The 21,672-nt window shown below is 44.5% G+C and overlaps 1 protein-coding gene across 1 annotated transcript in view; it reads left to right on the forward strand.

The window, feature by feature from the left end:
* The first annotated feature begins 2,474 nt into the window (after positions 1 to 2,474).
* Positions 2,475 to 21,672, forward strand: part of DDA1 (DET1 and DDB1 associated 1) — a 57,653-nt gene continuing 38,455 nt past the window's right edge. The window contains exon 1 of the mRNA XM_073592161.1: positions 2,475 to 2,651. Coding sequence (XP_073448262.1) covers positions 2,649 to 2,651 — 3 coding nt within the window. The 5' untranslated portion in view covers positions 2,475 to 2,648. The remainder of the gene's footprint in view (positions 2,652 to 21,672) is intronic.

Here is a 21,672-nt window from a genome sequence, read left to right on the forward strand (position 1 = left end):
TTTTGTGACTTTATTTGCCTATTCAATTTCTACTTTTTCTACTATTAAGCGAAAACGGTTGTACGATATTCGGATCGTGTTTAGGAGCCATAAGGCTTAATGTACACGGGACGTTTTTAAAACTTCTCCTGAACAGATAGTAACCCAAGTTTGAAACGCCTGTTTTGCCTCATTTACATGCTGTGTTTGCATTTAGAAACGTTAAAAAAAAAAAAAAGTTTTTCTTTTTCAAAATGGCCAAAAATGAAAAACGCCTGTAAACGAAACGTGGCTAAACGTGAGTTACCATGTTTAGAAGCATTTGGTGCTTGAAATGCCTCTAAACTCTGCTTCTGAGCCCATTTTTTTTGCATTCCAAGAAAAGCACCTATACTCAACTGCCTGGAAACAACTTTAACCACTTCAATACCAGGCACTTATACACCTTCCCGCCCAGGCCAATTTTCAGCTTTCAGCGCTGTCGCAATTTGAATGACAATTGCGCGGTCATCCATCACTGTACCCAAACAAATTTTTTATCATTTTGTTCCCACAAATAGAGATTTCTTTTGGTGGTATGTGATCACCTCTGCAGTTTTTATTTTTTGCGCAACAAATAAAAAAAGACCAAAAATTTTCGAAAAAAAAAACAAGTTTTTATTTGTTTCTGTTAACATTTTTGTAAATAAGTACGTTTTCTCCTTCAATGATGGGCACTGATATGGCTGCACTGATGGGCACCGATGAGGTGGCACTGATGAGGTGGCACTGACGGGCACTGATAGGTGGCACTGATGGGCACTGATAGGTGGCACTGGTATGCGGCACTGATGGGCACTCATAGGTGGCACCGACGGGCAATCATAGGCGGCACCGACGGGCACTAGTAGGTGGCACTGATGGGCACTCGTAGGTGGCATTGATTGGTACATATGGGTGGCACTGATGGGTACTTATGGGTGGCACTGGTTTGTGGCACTAATGGGCATTGATAGGTGGGCACTGATGGGCACAGATGGGCACTGACAGGTGGCACAGATGGGCAATGACAGGTGGCACAGATGGGCAATGACAGGTGGCACTAATAAAACATTGGGGGGGCATTGCTGGGCAGATCTTGGACATAATGGTGCCAATCAGTGCCCATTTGTGGGCACTGATTGGCACAGATTGGGCACATGTGGATGGCCATGGGGTACATACCTGGCCATCCACATGTTGCCCATTCCCTGGTGGTCCTAGTGGCGATCCCTGGTGGTCCAGTGTGGTGATCTGAGGGGGGACCCCCCCTGCCAGGAGAGCCGCCAATCGGCTCTCCTCTACTCGCGTCTGTCAGACGCGAGTGAGGAAGAGCCGATCAACGGCTCTTCCCATTGACAGCGTGATCAGCCGTGATTGGACATGGCTCATCACGTGGTAAAGAGCCTCCGCCGGAGGCTCTTTACCAAGATTGGTGTAGCGGTGTTTCAGGCTGACACACCGCTCCACCGATCGCCGCGATGCGCGCCCCCGGGGGCATGCGGCGGCATGTTATCCTGCTGGACGTCATATGACGTCCAGTCAGGATAACAGAACCACTTCCCGGACGTCAATCCGCTATAGGGCGGGCGGGAAGTGGATAAACAACCTTGTGTACATGTACTGATAAGAGAACACAGAGGAGAGTTCAGGAGCAGTTGAAAAAAATGCCCAACTGCTAACGTGCGTTTAACAGCAGCAGTGTACATGAGGCCTTACAAAGATTTAGACAGATTTGTGAACGATATTTGAGAGAAATAGGCCTTTTGTATACATAGAAAAAGTCATAGATCTTTAAGTTCAGCTCATGATAAATATGGGCAAACGCAAAAGTGTTGCGTTTATAATTTTGCTCAGCGTATTATATTTCTCTACATAAGCTAAGTTTAGTGGTAAAAATAACAGTGAAATGCAAGACTCCGGTGTGTGTACAAATATGTCCGCTTGGCGCCTTCTCACTGTATCCTTACTGCAGCTGAGTGCCGGGTGTACCAAGATTGAGTCACCTCCGTGACGGGTCACCCATTCTGAGGAAACACTGGCAAAAAAAAAAAACACACCCAGGGTGTGGCTGTGTTCTGTGAGGAGCTCCACAGTACATGTAATCCAGCGGCCAGTGCATTTACACTCAAACACCATACATATTGTAACATCACATGTGTTTCTGGCTACCAAATTCTGGCAATAAAAATTGCTGTTTATTTTGCTAAGCCCCTGTGTGTATGAGGCCTTTGGTTTGAATCCCACAAGTTATCAGTCATGACATTTCTCAACCACCCTAGGAAAAGCGCGCTCTCGCGTTCCTTGTTGACCTGTGCGGGATACATCACGTGGCTGCCTACGCCTAAAGACTACATCTCCCAGAAAACCTCGCGATGAGCAGCGTACCAACAGCGAGCCTAGCGGCGAGAGCGGACGCCTTTTCCTGTGCACCCTACCCTGTACAGTGCTACGCCAAGAAGGGGGCGGACACCGAGAGCCAGTTAGAGGGCCGAATCGCTGACAGATAGGAAAGGAAGCCAATTCGAGACAGCTTTTTCGGAGCCCAGCGTCCAATGACTGGCAGTTTAGTGTGTAGACGCTCTCTCGGCGAGTTTGTGTGAGCTGGTGAGGCCGGAGGAGCCCTAAAGAGGCGGAGGAGGTAGTTGAAGATGGTATGTGAACCCCTGTTTGGCACAGGAGTAGAGGGCGGTGGGGTGTCAGGGGCACAAGGTGGGCAGAAGCAGTGATGGTACGCTTGGAGTGTGGGGTGCTAGTTTTGGGATTGCTCAGGCTGTATGTCATGGGGTGGGGAGATGACGGAGGGAGTATTAACATGGAGACAGGGTACTGAGGATGGGGTTTTATAAGGAGTACTGCTGTCTCCATTATTCCTACAGCGTTGTGGGAAGAGGCCTAGTCATGCCTGCAATGGGAGGCCCTCGTGTCTGGGATCACAGGGCAGCCTATGGGAAGGTATATAGTGCCCAGTGCAGGCTGGGGTATGGCTGCTTTTACCGTGTGCACTTGTCACTCATTGTACGTGTATGAGCAAACTGCAACACATGGAACCTGGAAATTGTAGTCATCTGCTATTCAAAGCCAACCGAACTTTCAGTTTAAATCATCTAAATGTATGAGGGGGTCTTCCAAATCTTTAAAAAAAAAAAAAAATGTGTGTGTGTTTAGAAACTTTTTTGTATTTCAAGAACCTCATGTTCCAGGGGCATCGGAAAAAAATGTGTGCAAAGTCTCAGGTTTACTTAAGAAAGCAGCCACAGCCTGAGAAGAAAAGACCATCCACCGTGCTCCGTCCACCGTTTCGCATGCTGCAAAGTTAGACCCTTGCACTCTGTGAGGAAGCCATAGTCTCTCTGCAGAGGGCCAACACACTTCTTGCTGAGTTAGGTCTGTTTCACACAGGCTTCAGCTTGTATAAGAGCTGTGTGAACAGCAAGCTTTGACAAAGCATTTGCAGGGCTTTCAGCACAATTCCTTTTTTTTTTTTTTTGGCTTTTAACACCTTCCCATCCAGCCTAAAGTAGAATGACGGCCGGGCAGGGGCTTTATTGTTCTGACTGGACATAAAGGATACACCGCATCACAGATCGCTGTGCCCCCTCAAGGGTGCGCACAAGCTGCCCATTCTGAAGGACATCACATGATGTCCAGTAAGGATGGGCTCAGGCGTGTTCTTAACCCCACGTGCCCGAGCCCACCAGAAAGCTGACACTGCGCAGTGCTAATCACCGGCAATGAGACCTTTCCAGATCTGTGCAGATCTGGATCAGGAAATGTCTCGCTGCACAGTGTCAGCTTCCTGGCCGGCTTGGGCACGTGGGGTTGCGAACACGCCTGAGCCCATCCTTACTGGACATCATGTGACGTCCTTCAGAATGGGCAGCTCATGCGCACTCTCAAGGGGGAGGGCCACATAGCACGGCAATCGGTGATGCGGTAAAGAGCCTATGACAGTTATCGGCCTTCCTCTCCTCACACTGACAGCACATGAAGAGAGCCGATAAGTGGTTTTCCTCACAGGGGAGATCTTCCCCATCTGTAATGCCTGTCAGTGCTGCATATTAGTGCCTCCTCATCACCACACATCTGTGAAGGAGCTGCCCCCTGTAAAAGTTTTATGATTAGCAGTCTGGCACATGGCAAATTAATTCTTTGGTTTCTTGCAGAGCTCCAGGCACTGCTGCCATCTGACGCTTTCAAGTGTGTCCATTTCCTGACTATTGTGGTTGCTCCTGCTGACCCCACCGCATTACAAAACACAGTAGTGACATAGGTGCCTGTGGGGGGAACCACAGCATCAGGGAGGGAACATGCTGTTTAACTCGCCCAGAATTGTCAGGTAGCGGCTGCACCTGAAGCTCTGCCAGAGAAAAATAAATTATTTTGCTGCCCATAGGTCTGGTAAGTATACAACATATTCTTTTATAGGGGAGAAACTGCTGGGGGGTCTAAATACTAGGTCATGGCTGCTTTAATGTTATTTCTAATATAATGTTTAATATCTTTAAATCTGTTTCCATGATATCTGGTGATCATGCCTTGAAGGTCTTATGGAGAGACCAATTTTTTTTCCCCTGACTCTCAATTGCTTTCCTGTGTTGTCACACTATCACATTTCTGGTGGAGACTATAACATCCAGGGGCACTTAACGTTAAGTGCACGCTTGTTCTATCATTGTCACCTTCGGGAAACTGCAGATAAAGTGCATATTGTCTGATATGTTATTCTCTTACACCAAAAAAAGGCTGATGTATTCAACTACTGGTGGATTAAAAGGAAAAAAAAAAAAAAGTTTTCATTCTATGCTGTCCTCTCCAGCTTTAAAACCAAGAACTGAGCAATCGCATGACCACTGATCGTTCAGTTTTTTGGTCTTTGCTCTGCCAGCGCTCACTGGAGCGTTGGCTCTGAGCTGAATGTTGACAGCCAGAACCAGCTGTTGATTAGGCAGTTGGGTGGATCGCGATAATATGGTGAAAAATGAACATATAAATACTTGTGTAAGCAGCTGAATTTGGCTTGCTATTAGCCTCTTATGATATGCGTGCACAGCAGCAATTAAACTAATGCCCCCGTACACACAATTCATGCGAGGAAAATTTTCGTGCTTGTCTGATCGACTAATATCGGATGAAATGTCGTGATCGGCTCTTGAAAGCTCTGTACTAATGATCCGATTATCGTACAATCGCGTCGAATGTGGTATTTTTCCCTTAACGTCTTTCAGGACAGCACTCGAGAGAGTGGCTCCTCTCACTTGTCAGGAAACACACCTCCACCAAACTTTAAAAGGAGGCTCCTTCTCACATGTCAGTTTTTTGTTTCCTCCAGAGGGAACACTCAGTCTTAGTGGGGAGTTAGGAGCTCTCAAGGTGCTGTCCTTAGAGGCCAGGCTCCCTGCTCCACCATTTTATTTATTTATTTATTTATTTTGCCTACCTCAGAGAGCCAGTTCCTCCCATTTCCACAGGATGATGCAGAATCTGTTGGATGGGTGCCTTCTCTGTTGTCAGTGGGAGAGCCTTCTTCCTAGTCAGAGCCGGGACTGCTCCAGGGGTTGCCACTTCCAGGCCACAGCAAACACTTTTTTTTTTTTTTTTTATCAGGTCTGGCCGTTTTCTCTGAACGCCGCCGCCATCTTGGGATGGGCAGTTGGAGGGCTGCATCTGCCGGAATTGGGGCGTCATTTCCGCCGGAAAGCACAGCGGGAGGAATAGGCCTGGTGCCTATATTTCTGGTTCTGGTCCGGCCCATGGAGTCAGGAAGTGGCATTTAAGCCACATACGTGGCGCTGCAGCACCAGGGTGGATTCGGGAACTGCAGCAGATGGGTGTTCTGCTCTGTATTACTTAGGGAGAAGAGAGTGAAAGCCAGAGACCCCAATCTTAGTGGGATTTGATTGGTTTCCCCCTGGTGGCGGGGCCTGTCTGGGCACATTAGGCTTGTGGTTTTCTCACTGTGCACCTGTGGTGAGCATCTTGAATGAGTTCAGGCTGACTCAATAGGATCGTTTTGTTTTTTCCCTTATCACAGCAGACCAAGAGCTCTGACCCGGGGATTAAAAGAAAATGCCCTTCGTGCAAAACAAAATTACCTGAAGGCTGGAAAGACACTGTCAAGCATGCATTGACATTTTAGTGAAGGAAGAGGCTTCTTCCGCATGCAGCGATTTGATTGCATTTGTCAAAAAGGAACTGGATGCCACCATTCAATCCTTTCGATCTCCGCTTGCAAATCCATCCCCAAGTCAGCTGTCCACCTCCATAATCCTCTCAGAGCTCACTGTTAGCCGAGGCAGAAGTAGGTCCTCATAACCAGGAAGGGCATTCCCCCTCACGTTCTAAGAAAGAGTTGGATGAGGTGGAAAATACACCTTCTAAATATAAATTATCTTTGGAGCAAGTAGACGGCCTGCTAGGGGCAATTTATGCTACCTTGGGTTTGAGGAAGAGCAAAAAGAATTCTTTGCATGACAGGATGTACGCAGGATTAGGCGAGCCCAGAAATCACACTTTTCCGGTCCACGCAGTAATTACTGAGACAATTGAGAGAGCGGGCTGAACCAGAAAGGAAGCCTTTCTACCCAAGGGCCCATAAAAGGAGGTTCCCATTCAATGAAGACCCAGCGGCACTTTGGAATAAAGTTCCAAAACTCGATGCAGCCTTTTCTCAGTTTTCAAGATCAACTGATCTGGCATTTGAGGACATGGGGATTTTAAAGGACCCCATGGATAAAAAGATTGATCAACAATTTAAGAGGGCTTGGCAATCCATCATCGGCAACCTCAAGCCAGCAATGGCGACTACTTGCGTCTCTAGGAATATGGAATATTGGATGAATCGGCTTAAAGCTCACATAATAGCTGATTCTCCAAAGCAAGAAATTCTCGATTCCTTTATGATTTTGTCAGCAGCTGTAGCGTATGTTTCAGATGCATCATCAGAATCTATTAGGATGACAGCAAAAGCCACAGCCCTAACTAACTCAGTCAGAAGGGAGCTATGGTTAAAGACCTGGCCGGGAGATGTGGGGTCCCATTCTTAGGGGACTTATTGTTCAGCCCTGATTTGGATTCAGTTCTTGACAGAACTGCAGCTAAAAAGTTGTTTCCTGTCAATAAGAAGAAACAGCCAAATTTATTATTTTTTTTTTTTTTGGCCTCAAAGGGCTCAGGAACAAAGTAACAAACTTCAAGAGAAAAAGAAAAATTGGTCAGGGCAGAGGGGAAAGGCAAAGTATATGTCCTTTTTCATCGTGTGAACCAGCAAAACGCGATGACAGCTGGTTACAAGCTTCAAAGTTTTCTCCCCTATTGGGCAAGCATGACGGAAAACCAGTATATTCTGAGCATGCTGTCCCAAGGTTACATAATAGAATTTTCGGCTCATCCCCCAGAAAGGTACTTTTATAACCTACCACGAGATGCAACAAGGGCCCTAGCTATGAAGAACCTGTTAAAGAATCTGATGAAACAAAGGGTTGTGATGCAGGTACCACTGTGGGAGCATTATCAGGGATTCTATTCCCATATATTTCTGATTTAAAAAAAAAAAACAAAAAAAAAAATCTGGAAGTTTTCGATTTAATCCTCAACTTTAAAACCGCTAAACAGATCAGTGCTATACAAGAGGTTTCGTATGGACTCTATCTTCACAGTCAGAAACCTATTGACAAAAGAGTGCTTCATGGCATCGATCGACCTTCGAGGTGCCTATCTGCACATCCCTGTCGCCCCTCAGTCTCAGAGATTCCTAAGGATAATGATTAAACATGGGGAATGAGGTGCTGCACCTACAGTTCAAGGCCCTCCCCTTCGGCCTTTCTTCTGCCCCGCAAGTATTTACAAAGGTGATGGCAGAAGCTCTCGCGCCTCTCCGCCTTCAAGGGATTGCAGTAATCCTGTACCTGGACAACCTGCTCTTCTTTTCCCCTTCCAGGGAGAAATTGTTAGAAGACCTGGGAAAAGCCTGCAGTCATTTTAGAAGCCTTGGGTTGGATCGTGTATTCAGAAGTCAAACTTCAATCCGGCTCAACAAGTACAATTTCTGGTGTACAAAATCCAGCTCGGTGGAGCAAAGAGTTTTTCTTCCAGAAGAGAAAAAAAAATCAAAGTCCAAAATGTCATAGCTATGCTACAGACAAATCAGGAAAAATCGGTCAGACAGGTTATGTCAGCCCTAGGAACCTTAACCTTGACTATGCCAGCCATTCAATGGGCAAGTCTACATTTCAGACCTCTTCAGAGTTTTCTCCTAAGGGCATGGAACCACAAGACAGAATCTCTGGATGCAAAGGTAAAGATTCCCACCAGAGTCAACTGATCACTTTGGTGGTGGAGTAATCGGGCAATTCTGTCAAAAGGCCTACTGTGGTCTTTCCCTATAGAAAAAGTGATGATGGATGCCAGCGTGTGGGGATGGGGAGCACACTTGGATCAGAACTTGTCACAAGGAGAATGGTCCGAGGCAGAAAGGTCCTCAAATTGGAGGGAACTAAAGGCAGTCGCCTTAGCATTGGATGCCTTCTCTCCAATCCTCCAAAGTTTCCATGTCCAGGTTCTATCAGACAATGCCCCTACCTGAACAAGCAGGGGGAGGCACAAGAACCAAAACTCTTCAGTTGCTGGCATCAAAGATCCTAGAGTGGGCAGAAAATCATTTGCTGTCCTTATTGGCAGTCCACCTCAAGGGCACTCTAAACGTAGTGGCAGATTTTCTGAGCAGAAGACGGATTCAAAAGGCAGAATGGAGCTTGAATCCAGAAGTTTTTGCAATGGTCACCAGAGCCTGGGGCCATCCGCAAGTGGACCTGTTTTTTTTTTCTTTTCCATTCACAAACAACAGTTCTCGGGATAGATGCCTTGGCACATCCTTGGAACTTTCATCTAGGTTATGCCTTTCCCCCATTGCAGCTAATTCCGTTAGTATTAAGGAAAATACAAAGGGGGGGGGGGGAGTGTCAGTAATACTGATTACTCCATTTTGGCCAAAAAGTGTTGTTTACCACCGTTCTGCAGATGGCAGTCAAACCATTTTGGCAGCTGCCTCTCCGACAAGATTTACTTCTGCAGGGTCCAATACATCACCCGGATGTGGCCAGACTAAACCTCATCGCTTGGTATCTGAGGAGCAGTTAAGGGACAGAGGTCTGTCAGGGCCCTTTAGTAACCACTTTACTTTCCAGTAGGAAAACAGTAACTAGAAACATTTGCGCTAAATATTGGAAGGTCTACAACAACTGGTGTCGTTCGACAAATAGAACGGTAGAAAATTTTGTGTCCGTATTGGAATTTCTACAAAATGGCGCAGACAAAGGCCTTGCAGTCATCACACTTAAGGTGCAAGTGGCTGTGTTGGGAGTTTTTCTGGAGAGACCAGTCTCTTCTGAGCACGTGGTCACAAGATTTTTTTTTTTAAGCCACTTACTAGATCTAGATCCAGCTAAGCATTTTCCAAAATGGGATCTATCAGTGGTCCTCCAAGCCCTCACAAAGAAACCTTTTGAACCATTACAAGCAGTATCGCTAAAAGATCTAACCTTTAAGACTTTATTTCTAGTTGCAATTACATCGGCAAGGAGAATTGGTGAACTGCACGCCTTATCGGTTAAAGAACCTTTTTTATCCATCTACAGTACACGGATAGGATTATACTTAAAACAGATCCGGGGTTTTTACCAAAGGTAGCGTCGGCTCACAACAGGTCGCAGGAGATCATCCTACCAACCTTTTGCTCATACCCTTCAGGGGAAAGAGCCAATTCCACAAGTTGGATGTAAGAAGAACTCTATTACATTACCTTGATGTAACAAAGGATTTTCGGTCTTTGGACTCTCTGTACTTTTTTTCAGGTAAAAGGAAGGGCCAGCAAGCTTCAATGGGGTCAATTGCTAGATGGCTAAAATCTGCTATTCTGGCAGCCTACTCTGTCGGGGCTATCTCCGCTGGGAATTATAGCACATTCTACCAGGGCTCAAGCCACTACATTGGCAGAAAAAGCTGGTGCCACCCCAGATCAAATTTGTAAGACGGCTACGTGGTCAAGTTACTTAACGTTTGTCCGTCATTACAGACTGGATCTTCTGTCAGCAAATGATCAGGCTTTTGGCAGAAAGGTCCTGCAGGCTGTGGTCCCTCCCTAGTGGGTGAAGTCTTGTTTATCCTCTCAGGTGCTGTTCTAAAAGGGAAAATTCAAGTTAGACTTACTGGTAACTTGTTTTCCAGGAGTCTTTCAGGACAACAGCAACCCGCCCTTGTTTGTTTTTTTTTTGTTTTTTTTATGCTGTGACTAACCATATTCTGATTGTGTTCGAGGTCGGGCCGGAGGTTCTCTACCACTCCTGACGTGGGAATGAGCCTCCTTTTTAAGGTTTGGAGGTGTGTTTCCTGACAAGTGGGAGGAGTCTCTCTCTCAGGTGCTGTCCTGAAAGACTCCTGGAAAACAAGTTACCGGTAAGTCTAACTTGAATTTTCGTCCGATTTTCGGATCATGTGTACAGACCGTTGGAGAGAAAACGGCAACATTAGAAGCCAATCAGACTTAGTTTTAATCTGCTTATATTTTGCCCTCCGTGGTTCATTCTTTCCCCCTCCCTCATCAAAATGTTTGAATTTTCTAAATGAAATTGTTGTTGTCATTACATAGGAGGCGGCAGGGTGATGTAAAAAACTTTCCTGAAAACAGGTAGCTGTCATTAATCCCACATGATTCTGAGCCTTTGTTGTTATTAACTGAAATCCACTGCATGAAAAGTCTGAGTTAGGGACATTAAGGCGTGGGAGGATAGAGCTAGATGATGCTGGATGTCCTCCAGCTAGGAAATGACTGGCTCTACCTGACTTGCTCCAGGTTCCAATGCACAATGTGAGAAGCTCAAAATGTACAGTAAAATCGGAGAAATCAGTTATATTACAGGAGAGGAGCCTGTACAACTGTGAAAGTTATTTGAAGAGAATACAGGTGATTTAGAACCCCCTGGTAAGGGAGTCACAGGTGGACCAAGCAGCTTGTATAGGGAATTATAAATATTATTCCAAAAAACGATTACAAAAACTGAGCACCCACCACCAGCACCTGAATGTAATATTAAAATAAGACAACGTTGTCCGGTTTAAGAACAACACATCACATCAGACTGCAAGCTCATATTGAATGTACAGATAATATATGGCACATCTACAGGTGAGACAAAGGGTGGAAATAGGCACGTAGAGTTGTGCTCATAGGTTTACATACCCTGGCAGAATTTGATTTCTTGGCCATTTTTCAGAGAATATGTATAACACAAACTTTTCTTTCACTCCTGGTTAGTGCTTGGCTGAAGCCATTTATTATCAATCAACTGTGTTTACACTCTTTAAATTATAATGACAACATAAACTAGCCAAATGGCCCTGATCAAGTTTACATTCCCCAGTTCTTAAGTATTTTTGTGGTATTTGGGGATGAGGTTATTTACCTTCTCAGATGGTAAAGCTGCCCATTTCTCTTGGCAAAAAGCCTACAGTTCCTGTAAATTCTTGGGCTGTCTTGCATGAACTGCACGTTTGAGATCTCCCCAGAGTGGCTCAACGATTTTGAGGTCAGGAGACTGAGATGTTTGCTCCAGAACCTTCACTTTATTCTGCAGTAGTCAATGACAGGTCGACTTGGCCTTGTGTTTTGGATAATTGTCATGTTGGAATGTCCAAGTACGTCCCTTGCTGATAAATGCAAATGTTCCTCCAGTATTTTTGATAACCTACTGCATTCATCTTGCCAACAATTTTGACCAAATTTCCTGTGCCTTTATTTTTTTTTTTTTTTTGGAACTCGCACATCCCCAAAACATCAGCGATCCACCTCCGTACCTTTTCATCATAGGCCTTTTTGACTCCTCTCCAAATGTAGCGTTTATGGTTGTGGCCAAAAAGCTCAAGTTTGGTCTTATCACTCCAAATGACCTTGTGCCAGAAGGTTTGAGGCTTGTCTCTGTGCTGTTTGGAGTATTGTAAGCGGGTTACTTTGTGGCTTTTGCTTAGTAATAGCTTTCTTCTGGCGACTCGACCATGCAGCCTATCTTTCTTCAAGTGCCTCCTTATTGTGTATCTTGAGACAGCCACACCACATGTTTTCAGAGAGTCCTGTATTTCACCTGTTATTTGTTGGTTTTTCTTTGCATCCCGAACAATTTTCCTGGCAGTTGTGGCTGAAATTTTAGTTGGTCTACCTGACCGTGGTTTGGTTTCAATAGAACCCCTCATTTTCCACTTCTTGATTAGAGTTTGAACACTGCTGATTGGCATTCTCAATTCCTTGGATATCTTTTATATCCCTTTTTAATACAGTTCAACTACCTTTTCCCGCAGATCCTTTGACAATTCTTTTGCTTTCCCCATGACTCAGAATCGTCAGTGCAGCACTGGATAAAAGATGCAAGGCTCTGTCAGGAAACGCATTGATCTTTTTATTTATATATATGTGTGTGTGTGTGTGTGTGTGTGTGTGTGTATAAAATATATATATATATATATATATATATATATTTATATTACACACACTGCAAGCAAACAGATCACAGGTGAGAATATTACCTTTTAATAGCCATTCAAACTCATTTGTGTCAACCTGTGTGCATGTTATCAGGCCAAAATCGCCAGGGTGTGTAATCTTTTGATCAGGGTCATTTGGGTAGTTTCTGTTGCCGTTATGATTTAAAAAGAGTAAACCCAGTTGATAAATGGCTTCAGCCAAACGCTAACCAAGAGTGAAAACAATTTGTTATCATTCATATTCTCTGAAATATGGTCAAGAAATCAAATTCTACGAAGGTATGTAAACTTATGAGCACAACTGTAAGTCCTGATGACACGCACCATCAAGACATGTGCAAATCAACCACTAATTACTAGGGCCCTTCTACTGAAGGATAATTTAGATATATGCATGGAGGAACCGAACACTGAGCAAGTTGGCCACAAGAAGCTAATAACAAGGTGATTTCATATGAGAATAGACCAGCTGGTGACTGTCACTGGATGAAGTGGCATATGATAGCAAGAGCATTCAAATTTTCTCAATTTATCAAGCACAGACCGAACTGTATGCTCAAAGGTAGCTCAGTGAAGCAATCTGTGGGTATGGCAGGTAGTAGGAAGTAGCCGCAGGAAAAGGCTTGAAGACACTTTACAGCTGAGAAACAGTCAATGGACCACTGGTCCGCTCACCAGACTGGAAGGCAAGAGTCTCTATGGCTTTTTGGCATCCCGGGTATCCCCGTATGTAGCCACCTGGTGGAAAGTCTCACACTGTCCGGACCTGGTCATCCGTCGGCCTCGATTTTCGAGAGGTGTGACCACTGCAGGTCCACTTTGGCTGTGACATCGTCTAGATAGGCTGTCCGGGTTCCTAACAAAAAATGGCTCCCGCTGTCCTCAAGGTGTGCAGTGCGCTTGCGCTGACGTGCTGAGGTATGTCATCCATGACAGTGTGATGGTCGTGGTGTCATGACTAACATGTTTTGACCAATTACATGGTCTTTATCAAGGAAAAATTAGTTGTTTGTACATGCACTGACATGAAACATGCTAAAAAGAGTTGAGAACCGAGTGGGGAAAGGGGTGAACAGCTGCAGCTGGTTTACTGCCCATTGAGGTGCCATACAAATCTTGGCAATCCGTATCGTGGGCAGAATTGCCGCGATTCTGCCCGCGATTCGAAATGGCAGCAACTCATGCGTTCCCAGTCACTTCCGATGGCACCCCAATAATTGTAATAAACATAATCGAGGGGTGCCTATCGCCCAAAAGAAGTTGTTGTACTGCTATTGGCGTGCCATTTGAAGTGACAGTAACGCAGGGGCAGCCCGCTATTTCGAATCGTGCCGATTCCGCCCATGATTCGGAACGCCAAGATGTGAACGGAGCCTAAAAGACTGGGATCAGTGAGGTTACCTAGCTGAATTACTTGGTGATTGTAAACCTTTCATGGTTGTGTGTTTTGTTATTGGGACAGGAAGTGAAGGGAAATTTCCTCCCCAATGGGACACAGATGGCAATAAACTGGGGTTAAAATCTATCCAAAATAAAGAGATTTTTTTTTTTTTTTTTGTAAAGTAAGTTTGTAAAAAAAAAGTGCTGACAGGCAGGCTTTTTTGACAGACGAGGCCTTGTACAAGTACGTGTCAAAAAATTGAAATATCATCCAAAAGTTTAATTAAAAAAAGTGAAATCTATTTTATGTAGATGCGTTACACAATTCTGGCCAAAATGAGAATCACATGGCTTTTTTTTGTTTGTTTTTTTTTTTTGCTTAGATTAAAGATCACGATTCTCGCGGCATAACATCTTTCACATTTATACAAAAAAATTGGGTAACTTTACTGTTTATGAAAAAAAAAATTGCATTTGAAAGACCGCTGTGCAAATACAGTGTGACAAATATTGCAACAACCACCATTTTCTTTAGGGTCTCTGCTAAAAAAAAAAAAAAAAAAAATAATTATTTTTATATAATACACACACACACAATCATTAACTTGAAACCAAGTGTCAGAAAAAGGTTTTGTCTTTAAGGCTAGGTTCACATTGGTATGACATACGCTCCGACGTTGGGGAGCACATGTCGCGTGACGTGTGTAAATTAATGGTTACCTGTGAGAGCCGTCTTAACTAGTCCAGCACAAGCTGGTCCGACTTTGAAAAAAGGTTCCTGCACTACTTTGGTCCTACTTCAGCCCATTGAGTATCATTAGTCGGATCCTTGTCCTAACCATTTGACTTGTGACATCCAACATGGTGATTACAGCAGCAGTTAAATGAATGTAACACAATTGTTTTTATTGGTCAAAGGACAAATCTGACTATCGCAAAATCTTATCCTGTTCCTTAAAGTAGGACAAAAGTAGAACCGATTTCGCAGGGCAAAGTAGGATGACAGTCTACAACAGTCGTGTTGTACCAGTGAGCGCCTGGCCTAAGTGGTTATACTTTCCTCACTTAGGCTGGGTGACACGACAGTCGTATGACTGGATCCGACTTTGGCCTGTGACTTGAAGTCTGACATCCATCCGATTTCAATAAACGGGGATCTGACTTTGATCCCGACAATACCAGGCACTGTGTGTCTGGTATGAATCTTTAGGGGAAGCTCCACGCCAAATAAAAAAAAAAAAAAAAGCATAGGGTTCCCCCTCCAAGGCCATACTAGGCCTTTCGGTCTGGTATGGATTTTAAGGGGAACCCCCACGCCAGTGGGCCCCCCCCCCCCCAAATCCACACCAAACCCTTTATCCGAGCATACAGCCCGGCAGGTCAGGAAAGGGGGTAGAGTCGAGCACCCCCTACCTCCTGAACCATACTAGGCCACATGGCCTCAACATGGGGGGTGGGTGCTTTGGGGCGGGGGGGGCCCTGTGCCCCCCCCCCCAAGCACCTTGTGCCCATGTTGATGAGGACAAAGGCCTCTTTCCGACAACCCTGGCCGGTGGTTTTGGGGTCTGCGGGCGAGGGGCTAATTGGAGTCTGGAAGCCCCCTTTGACAAGGAGGGGCCCCCAGATCCCGGTCCCCCACCCTATGTGAATGAGTATGGGTTCCATTGTATCCCAACCCACTTGAAGAAAGTGTCAAAAATAAAAACAGTACACTGGTTTTTGACAGTCATTTTTATTAAATCTGCTCCGGCGTCTCTTCTGATTCTCCAGCTCTTCTCCCTCTACCAGTTCTTCTCCCCTCCCCGGTTCTTCTCCTCTCTGCACTGTCGTCTTCTTCTGCTGGGTGTCAACTCTGCGCTGTCTTCTCCCTCTGTTCTTCCTCTGATCATGTCTCAACGCTCTCTCCCACTCTAATGCTAGTTCGTGCCAGGCATGATGGAGCGGTGACGTCACAAGGGTCAGGCCACTGGATGACTTCACCCGGTGGCCCCGTGCCATGCCTATATAAGTAATGGCACACCGCGGACTTAGCATTAGAGCGTGAAAGGAGATCGGAGGGGGGAGATCAGGCGGAGAGAGGAGACCCGGCAGAAGAGGGAGAAGACCTCTGGAGAAGGGAGAAGAAATCAAAATAATTTTTTAGGTGAATGGGTAGGGGTACAATGGAACCCATACTCATTCACATAGGGTGGTGTCCCCTGTCCACAGACCCCCGACAACCACCGACCAGGCTCATCAACTCGCTCGTTCCCACCCCCCTTCCTGACCTGCTGTGTGCTCGGATATGGGTCTGGTATGGATTTTGGGGGTGGGGGGGTTTCCCTTTAAAATCCATACCAGACCGAAGGGCCTGGTATGGTCTTGGAGGGGAACCCTGTGGTGTGTGTGTGTGTGTGTGTGTGTGTGTTTGTTGTTGTGGTTTTTTTTTTTTTTTTTTAACGTGGAGTTTTCCCTAAAGATTCATACCAGGTACGTGCCTGGTATTGTCTGGATCAAAGGCGGATCCCCGTTGAAGTCGGATGGATGTCGAACTTCAAGTCACAGTGCAAAGTCGGATCCAGTCATACAACTGTCGCGCCTTCATGTCCGAAGTTCATTCCTTTTGATCTAAAGAACAAAACATTACAATGTTTATAGTTGGCTCAGGGCCGAGGAATGTTGTGATACATGGCAGACCATTTTGTTTTTTGTTTTTTTTTTTTGTTTGTTTTTTGACAGTTGTCAGCTTGAGCAGAGTCCTCTGCATAGAAAGAATTTGGGAAAATGCTTTAAGATTGCGAGAGGTAAAAAAATCGTGATCTCGATTCTTAATGATTAAGCATGCAGCTCTAATTTCAAGCATTTTTCTTTTAGTGTTGATTATGGCTTACAACTAGTGAAACACCAAAATTCAGTATCTCCTAAATTAGTATATTGTGACAGTTTCCTGGGTCTTTTAAATAGTCTCTAGGTCTGGTTCAGTAGGTTACACAATCACTGCTGACTTGACAGTTGTCCAGGAAACAGTCATTGACACCCTTCACAAGGAGGGTAAATCACTAAAGGTCATTGCTAAAGAAGCTGGCTGTTCAGAGTGCGGTTTCCAAACATTAATGGAAGCTTGAGTGGAAGGAAAAAGTGTGGAAAAGGTGCACAAGCAACAGGGATAACCACATCCTTGAGAGGATTGTGAAGCAAAGGCCATTCAAGAATTTGAGGTAGGTTCACAAGGAGTGGGCTACAGCTGGTGTCAGTGCTTCAAAAGCAACCATACAGATGTATCCAGTACATGGGCTACAACTGTCGCATTCCTTGTGTTGCGCCACTCCTGAACCAGAGACAACATCAGAAGCATCTTACCTGGGCTAAGGAGAAAAAGGACTGGACTGTTGCTCGGTGGTCCAAAATCCTCTTTTCGGATGAAGTAAATTTTGCATTTCATTTGGAAATTGTGGTCCCATTGTCTGGAGGAAGAGTGAAGAGGCACAGAATCCAATTTGCACAAGGTCCAGTGTGAAGTTTCCACCGTCGGTAGTGATTTGGGGAGCCATGTCATCTGCTGGTCCACTGTGTTTTATGAAGTCCAAAGTCAGCGCAGCCCTCTAGCAGGAAATTCAAGAGCACTTCATGCTTCCCTCTGCTGACAAGCTTTATAGAGATGCAGATTTCATTTTCCAGAAGGACTTGGCACCTGCCCACACTGCCAAATGTACCAATACCTGGTTCAATGATCATGGTATCAGTGTGCTTGATTGGCCAGCAAACTCACCTGACCTAAACCCCATAGAGAATCTGTGGGGTATTGTCAAGAGGAAGATGAGACACCAGACCCAACAATGCAGGCGAGCTGAAGGCCGATTATAAAGCAAACTGGGATTCCATAACGCCTCATCAGTGCCACAGGCTGATCACCTCCATGCCACTCTGCATTGATGCAGTAATTCATGCAAAAGGACCAAATATTGAATGTATACTAAAATGTGCATATGCTTTTCAGTAAGCCAACAAACTTTTTTTTTTTTTTTTTTTTTTTTATTCTATAATCAGATTTTCTGAGATACTGAATTTTTAGGTTTTCACTAGCTGTAAGTCATCATAAAAGAGAAATGCTTGAAATATATTACTCTGTGTGGAATGAATGAATCTATATTATAGGAGTTTAGCCTTTTTTGAGTTGAATTACTGAAATTTAACTTTTTGATATTCTTATTTGCACCTGTATATCGCTTCTGTCAGTTGCTTCTACTTGCATTTTTGGGGTTTTTTGTGTACTCTGACCCACACATGTTCACTTCTCAGTTTATCATTTGTCTCTCTTGTGGACTTGCAGGATGCCTATCTGCTTGTTCCAATTCATCTCTTTTCAATGCTTCCTTAGGATTGCAATTTAAATGTATAAGGTCCTGCAACACTGGCAGTTCAGAGTGCTTCCCTTTCGATTACCCCCAGAGGCTCAGTGGTGTGTTTTTGCAAATAATCATGGTGGAGTTGGTTGGCTTTTTACTTCTAAGTTTGTTCTTTTATTTGGACAATTTTCCCAGGGCAGAAAAAAGTATTGTTTGGATCACTACCTACATTTTTAGAGACTATGATGGAGAATCAGTGTGGAGAACTCAACTTGAGCCTGTCTCAGTATGTAATTTGTTCTAGGTTACAGACACAAAGGAAAAAGGATTCTCTTATGGAGAAGATTTTGTAAATTGGTCCCCTTGGGAAAGATCAAGGCTCTTTCTGAGTTATCGATCAGACGCCAGACTTTAGGTCTAATGACAGTCAATCCAGCAGTAGTTTGGACCCAGCTCCATTCCAGAAGGCTGCAGTTTTTTTGCAGTTCATTTAGTTAACCAGTCCTCCAAGAATAAAGCACTTGATATAGGTAAGGCATTACTTTCCTTCAAGGCGAGTGTAATGGTTTGTCTTTCAGGCAAATGATACAACAGCACCTTTTTTGCTAGCTCAGGATATTCTTTTATTGAGAGAACTGTGTCTAACCTCCTTGTTGCCTGTATATAACAAAGGGACCTCATTTAGCAGACCGCAGGTACAGCAAGGAGATTGGGAATTGAGCCCAAACGAACAGGTGGGAAATGCCAGCCATGGATCCCTTTTACCTTCAGGAGAAACAAAGAAACTGAGAATTGCTTCTCTGCACAGAAGGAAGCTTTATTTTGAGGGATGGATAGTCTAAATAACAGATGGGACTTCAGTTTGGGGAAAGATCTTTTAGGACAGGGCTTGGATATCTGTTGGCGTCTGCCCGAGACGGAGTTGATCGATCAACTTGTGTACAACCAGCCTGCTGGACTCGCTTGTGTTTATCGCTAGTGGCTGCTATAGCCGCTGGCAATCACTGTCTTCTCCTGACGAGGACATCTTCCTCCACCCACCACTGCTGGGAGCAGACAATTTCTCACCTGGAGGGATTCCCCTGTCAGCACTGTCTGTGTGGATCTGGGAATCATGTAAATTTCCTTCCTGCAACCCATGGTAGCAGGAAAGAAATTTGCATAGTCTATGGCCAGCCTTTTAGTTTTGGAGGTTTTTTTTTCAGGCAGTTTTCCCTCCTGAAAGTATAATCCGTTTTAGTTTTATCCTTGCTGGTAGCTGTCCTCGAAGACAATTGGGGAAAACTACTTGCCAGTAACAAACCTTTAGCGGTTAGTCATAAGAGCCTTTGCAAGCCATTATAATAGTTTACTGTGTGGAACTGCCTTGAATACAGGTTTTCATTTTGCTGAACTGGCCAAATTTCATTCCATGTATGGCCAGCTTAAGTCTTCGGATTGCTGGATATTAACCAATTGCCGCCTGTGTAACTTATACAGCGGCAAGGTGGCACTGTTGCGCCAGATCACATACCTAGTACGTGATCCGACACTTTCGGGTCTGGGGTGCACATGCACGACTCCGGCAACCTGCAAATCATCCAGCACAGAGGCAGAACGACAATCTTCCTATGTAAACAAAGCACATCGTTCTGTCAGTAGGGAAGGCAGGGATCCTCTGTGTCTGCAAAGCAGGGACATGGATCCTTGCCTTCCCCTAGTCAGAGCACCTCCCACAGTACACACTAGCTAGGCACACAGGTAACCCTTTCCCAGCCAGTGTCTGTACAGTAACAGTGCATATTTTTAGCACTGATCACTGTGTTAGCGTCACTGGTCCCCAAAGTCTGTGTCTGACTATCCACCGCAATATTGCAGTCCCGCTATAAGTTGCTAATCACCCGCGATTACTAGTAAAAAATAAAGAAAAATATCCCATATTTTGTAGACGTTATAACTTTTGCGAAAACCAAACGCTTATTGGGCTTTTTTTTTTTTAACAAAAATATGTAACAGAATGCATATTTAACCGCTTCCGGACCAGCCACCGCAGTTTTACTGCGGGAGGCTGGATCCCCTGCGCGAAATCATGTTACTGTACGTGATCTTGCGGGGTCCGGACAGCAGGCGCGTGCCTGCTGCACAGCGGGGGTGCCGATGCTCGTGGCCGACAGTCGCGATGACCGCTGGCCACGAGCAGTCGTGACCAGGAGACACAGAACAGGGACAAATGTGTGTAAACACACACATCCCTGTTCTGTTCTGACAGGGGTGACAGATCATGTGTTCTTAGCTAGGAACCACAATCCGTCACTTCCTGTAGTTAGTCCCTCCCCCTTCAGTTAGAATCACCTCCCAGGAAAGTTAACCCCCTTCACTGCCAGTGACATTTTTACAGTCATCAATGCATTTTTAATCGCACTGATCGCTGTATTAATGCCAATGGTTCAAAAAAAGTGTCAAAATTGTCCCATGTGTCCGCCATAATGTCGCAGTCACGATAAAAATCGCAGAATTTAGGTAATAATAAAAATGCTATAAATCTATCCCCTATTTTGTAGACACTATAACTTTTGCGCAAACCAATCAATATACGCTTATTACGATTTTTTTTTTTTTTTTTTTTCACCAAAAATATGTAGAAGGATACATATTGGCCTAAACTGAGGAAAAAAAATGTTTTTTTAATATAATATAATAAAATTGTCACTCTTTTTTTTGTTGCGCAAAAAATAAAAACCGCAGAGGCGATCAAATACCACAAAAAGAAAGCTCTATTTGTGGGGGGGAAAAAGAACAAACATTTTATTTGGGTACAGTGTTGCACGACCACGCAATAGTCAGTTAAGGTAACGCAGTGCTATATTGCAAAAAAATGCCCCATCAGGAAGGGGGTAAAACCTTCCAGAGGTCAAGTGGTTAATTGTAAGTGCTAGGCAAATTTTTGCATTCACAATTTTTTAACTGTTTGACCACTAGCCTATACGGCTCTTTCACACCCAATGCAGTGGACCTGTGGTAATCTGCAAAAAATTGTTTTGTGTCCTGTTCACACCACAACGCTAAGAAGGGAATTGTTTAAAATTTGTGTATATATATGTGTGTGTGTGTGTGTGTGTGTGTGTGTATATATATATATATATATATATATATATATATATTATATTATAATTTTTATGAAAAGGTAAATTGTATCTTGTGGTGTTGTCTTTATGCATGGGACACCAGATCACACGTCAGATCGGCCTGTTTAGCAGGCAGACTGGTGTGATTGGGTCATTGGTCCTTCCTTCCGCTATATATGATAACTAGTTCTCAGTTGTGGCATATCCTAAGGAAAAATAAGTTTATTTGGAAAATGTTACAGAAAGATGTGTAGAGAAAGTGACTAGTGCCTCCCCTTGGTGGAAAAATAATTGCTTACAGTTGCTGCCAACATTTATTGCCTCTTCTTCCTTTT

Source organism: Aquarana catesbeiana, linkage group LG01, assembly GCF_042186555.1.
Source record: "Aquarana catesbeiana isolate 2022-GZ linkage group LG01, ASM4218655v1, whole genome shotgun sequence".
Taxonomy (NCBI): domain Eukaryota; kingdom Metazoa; phylum Chordata; class Amphibia; order Anura; family Ranidae; genus Aquarana; species Aquarana catesbeiana.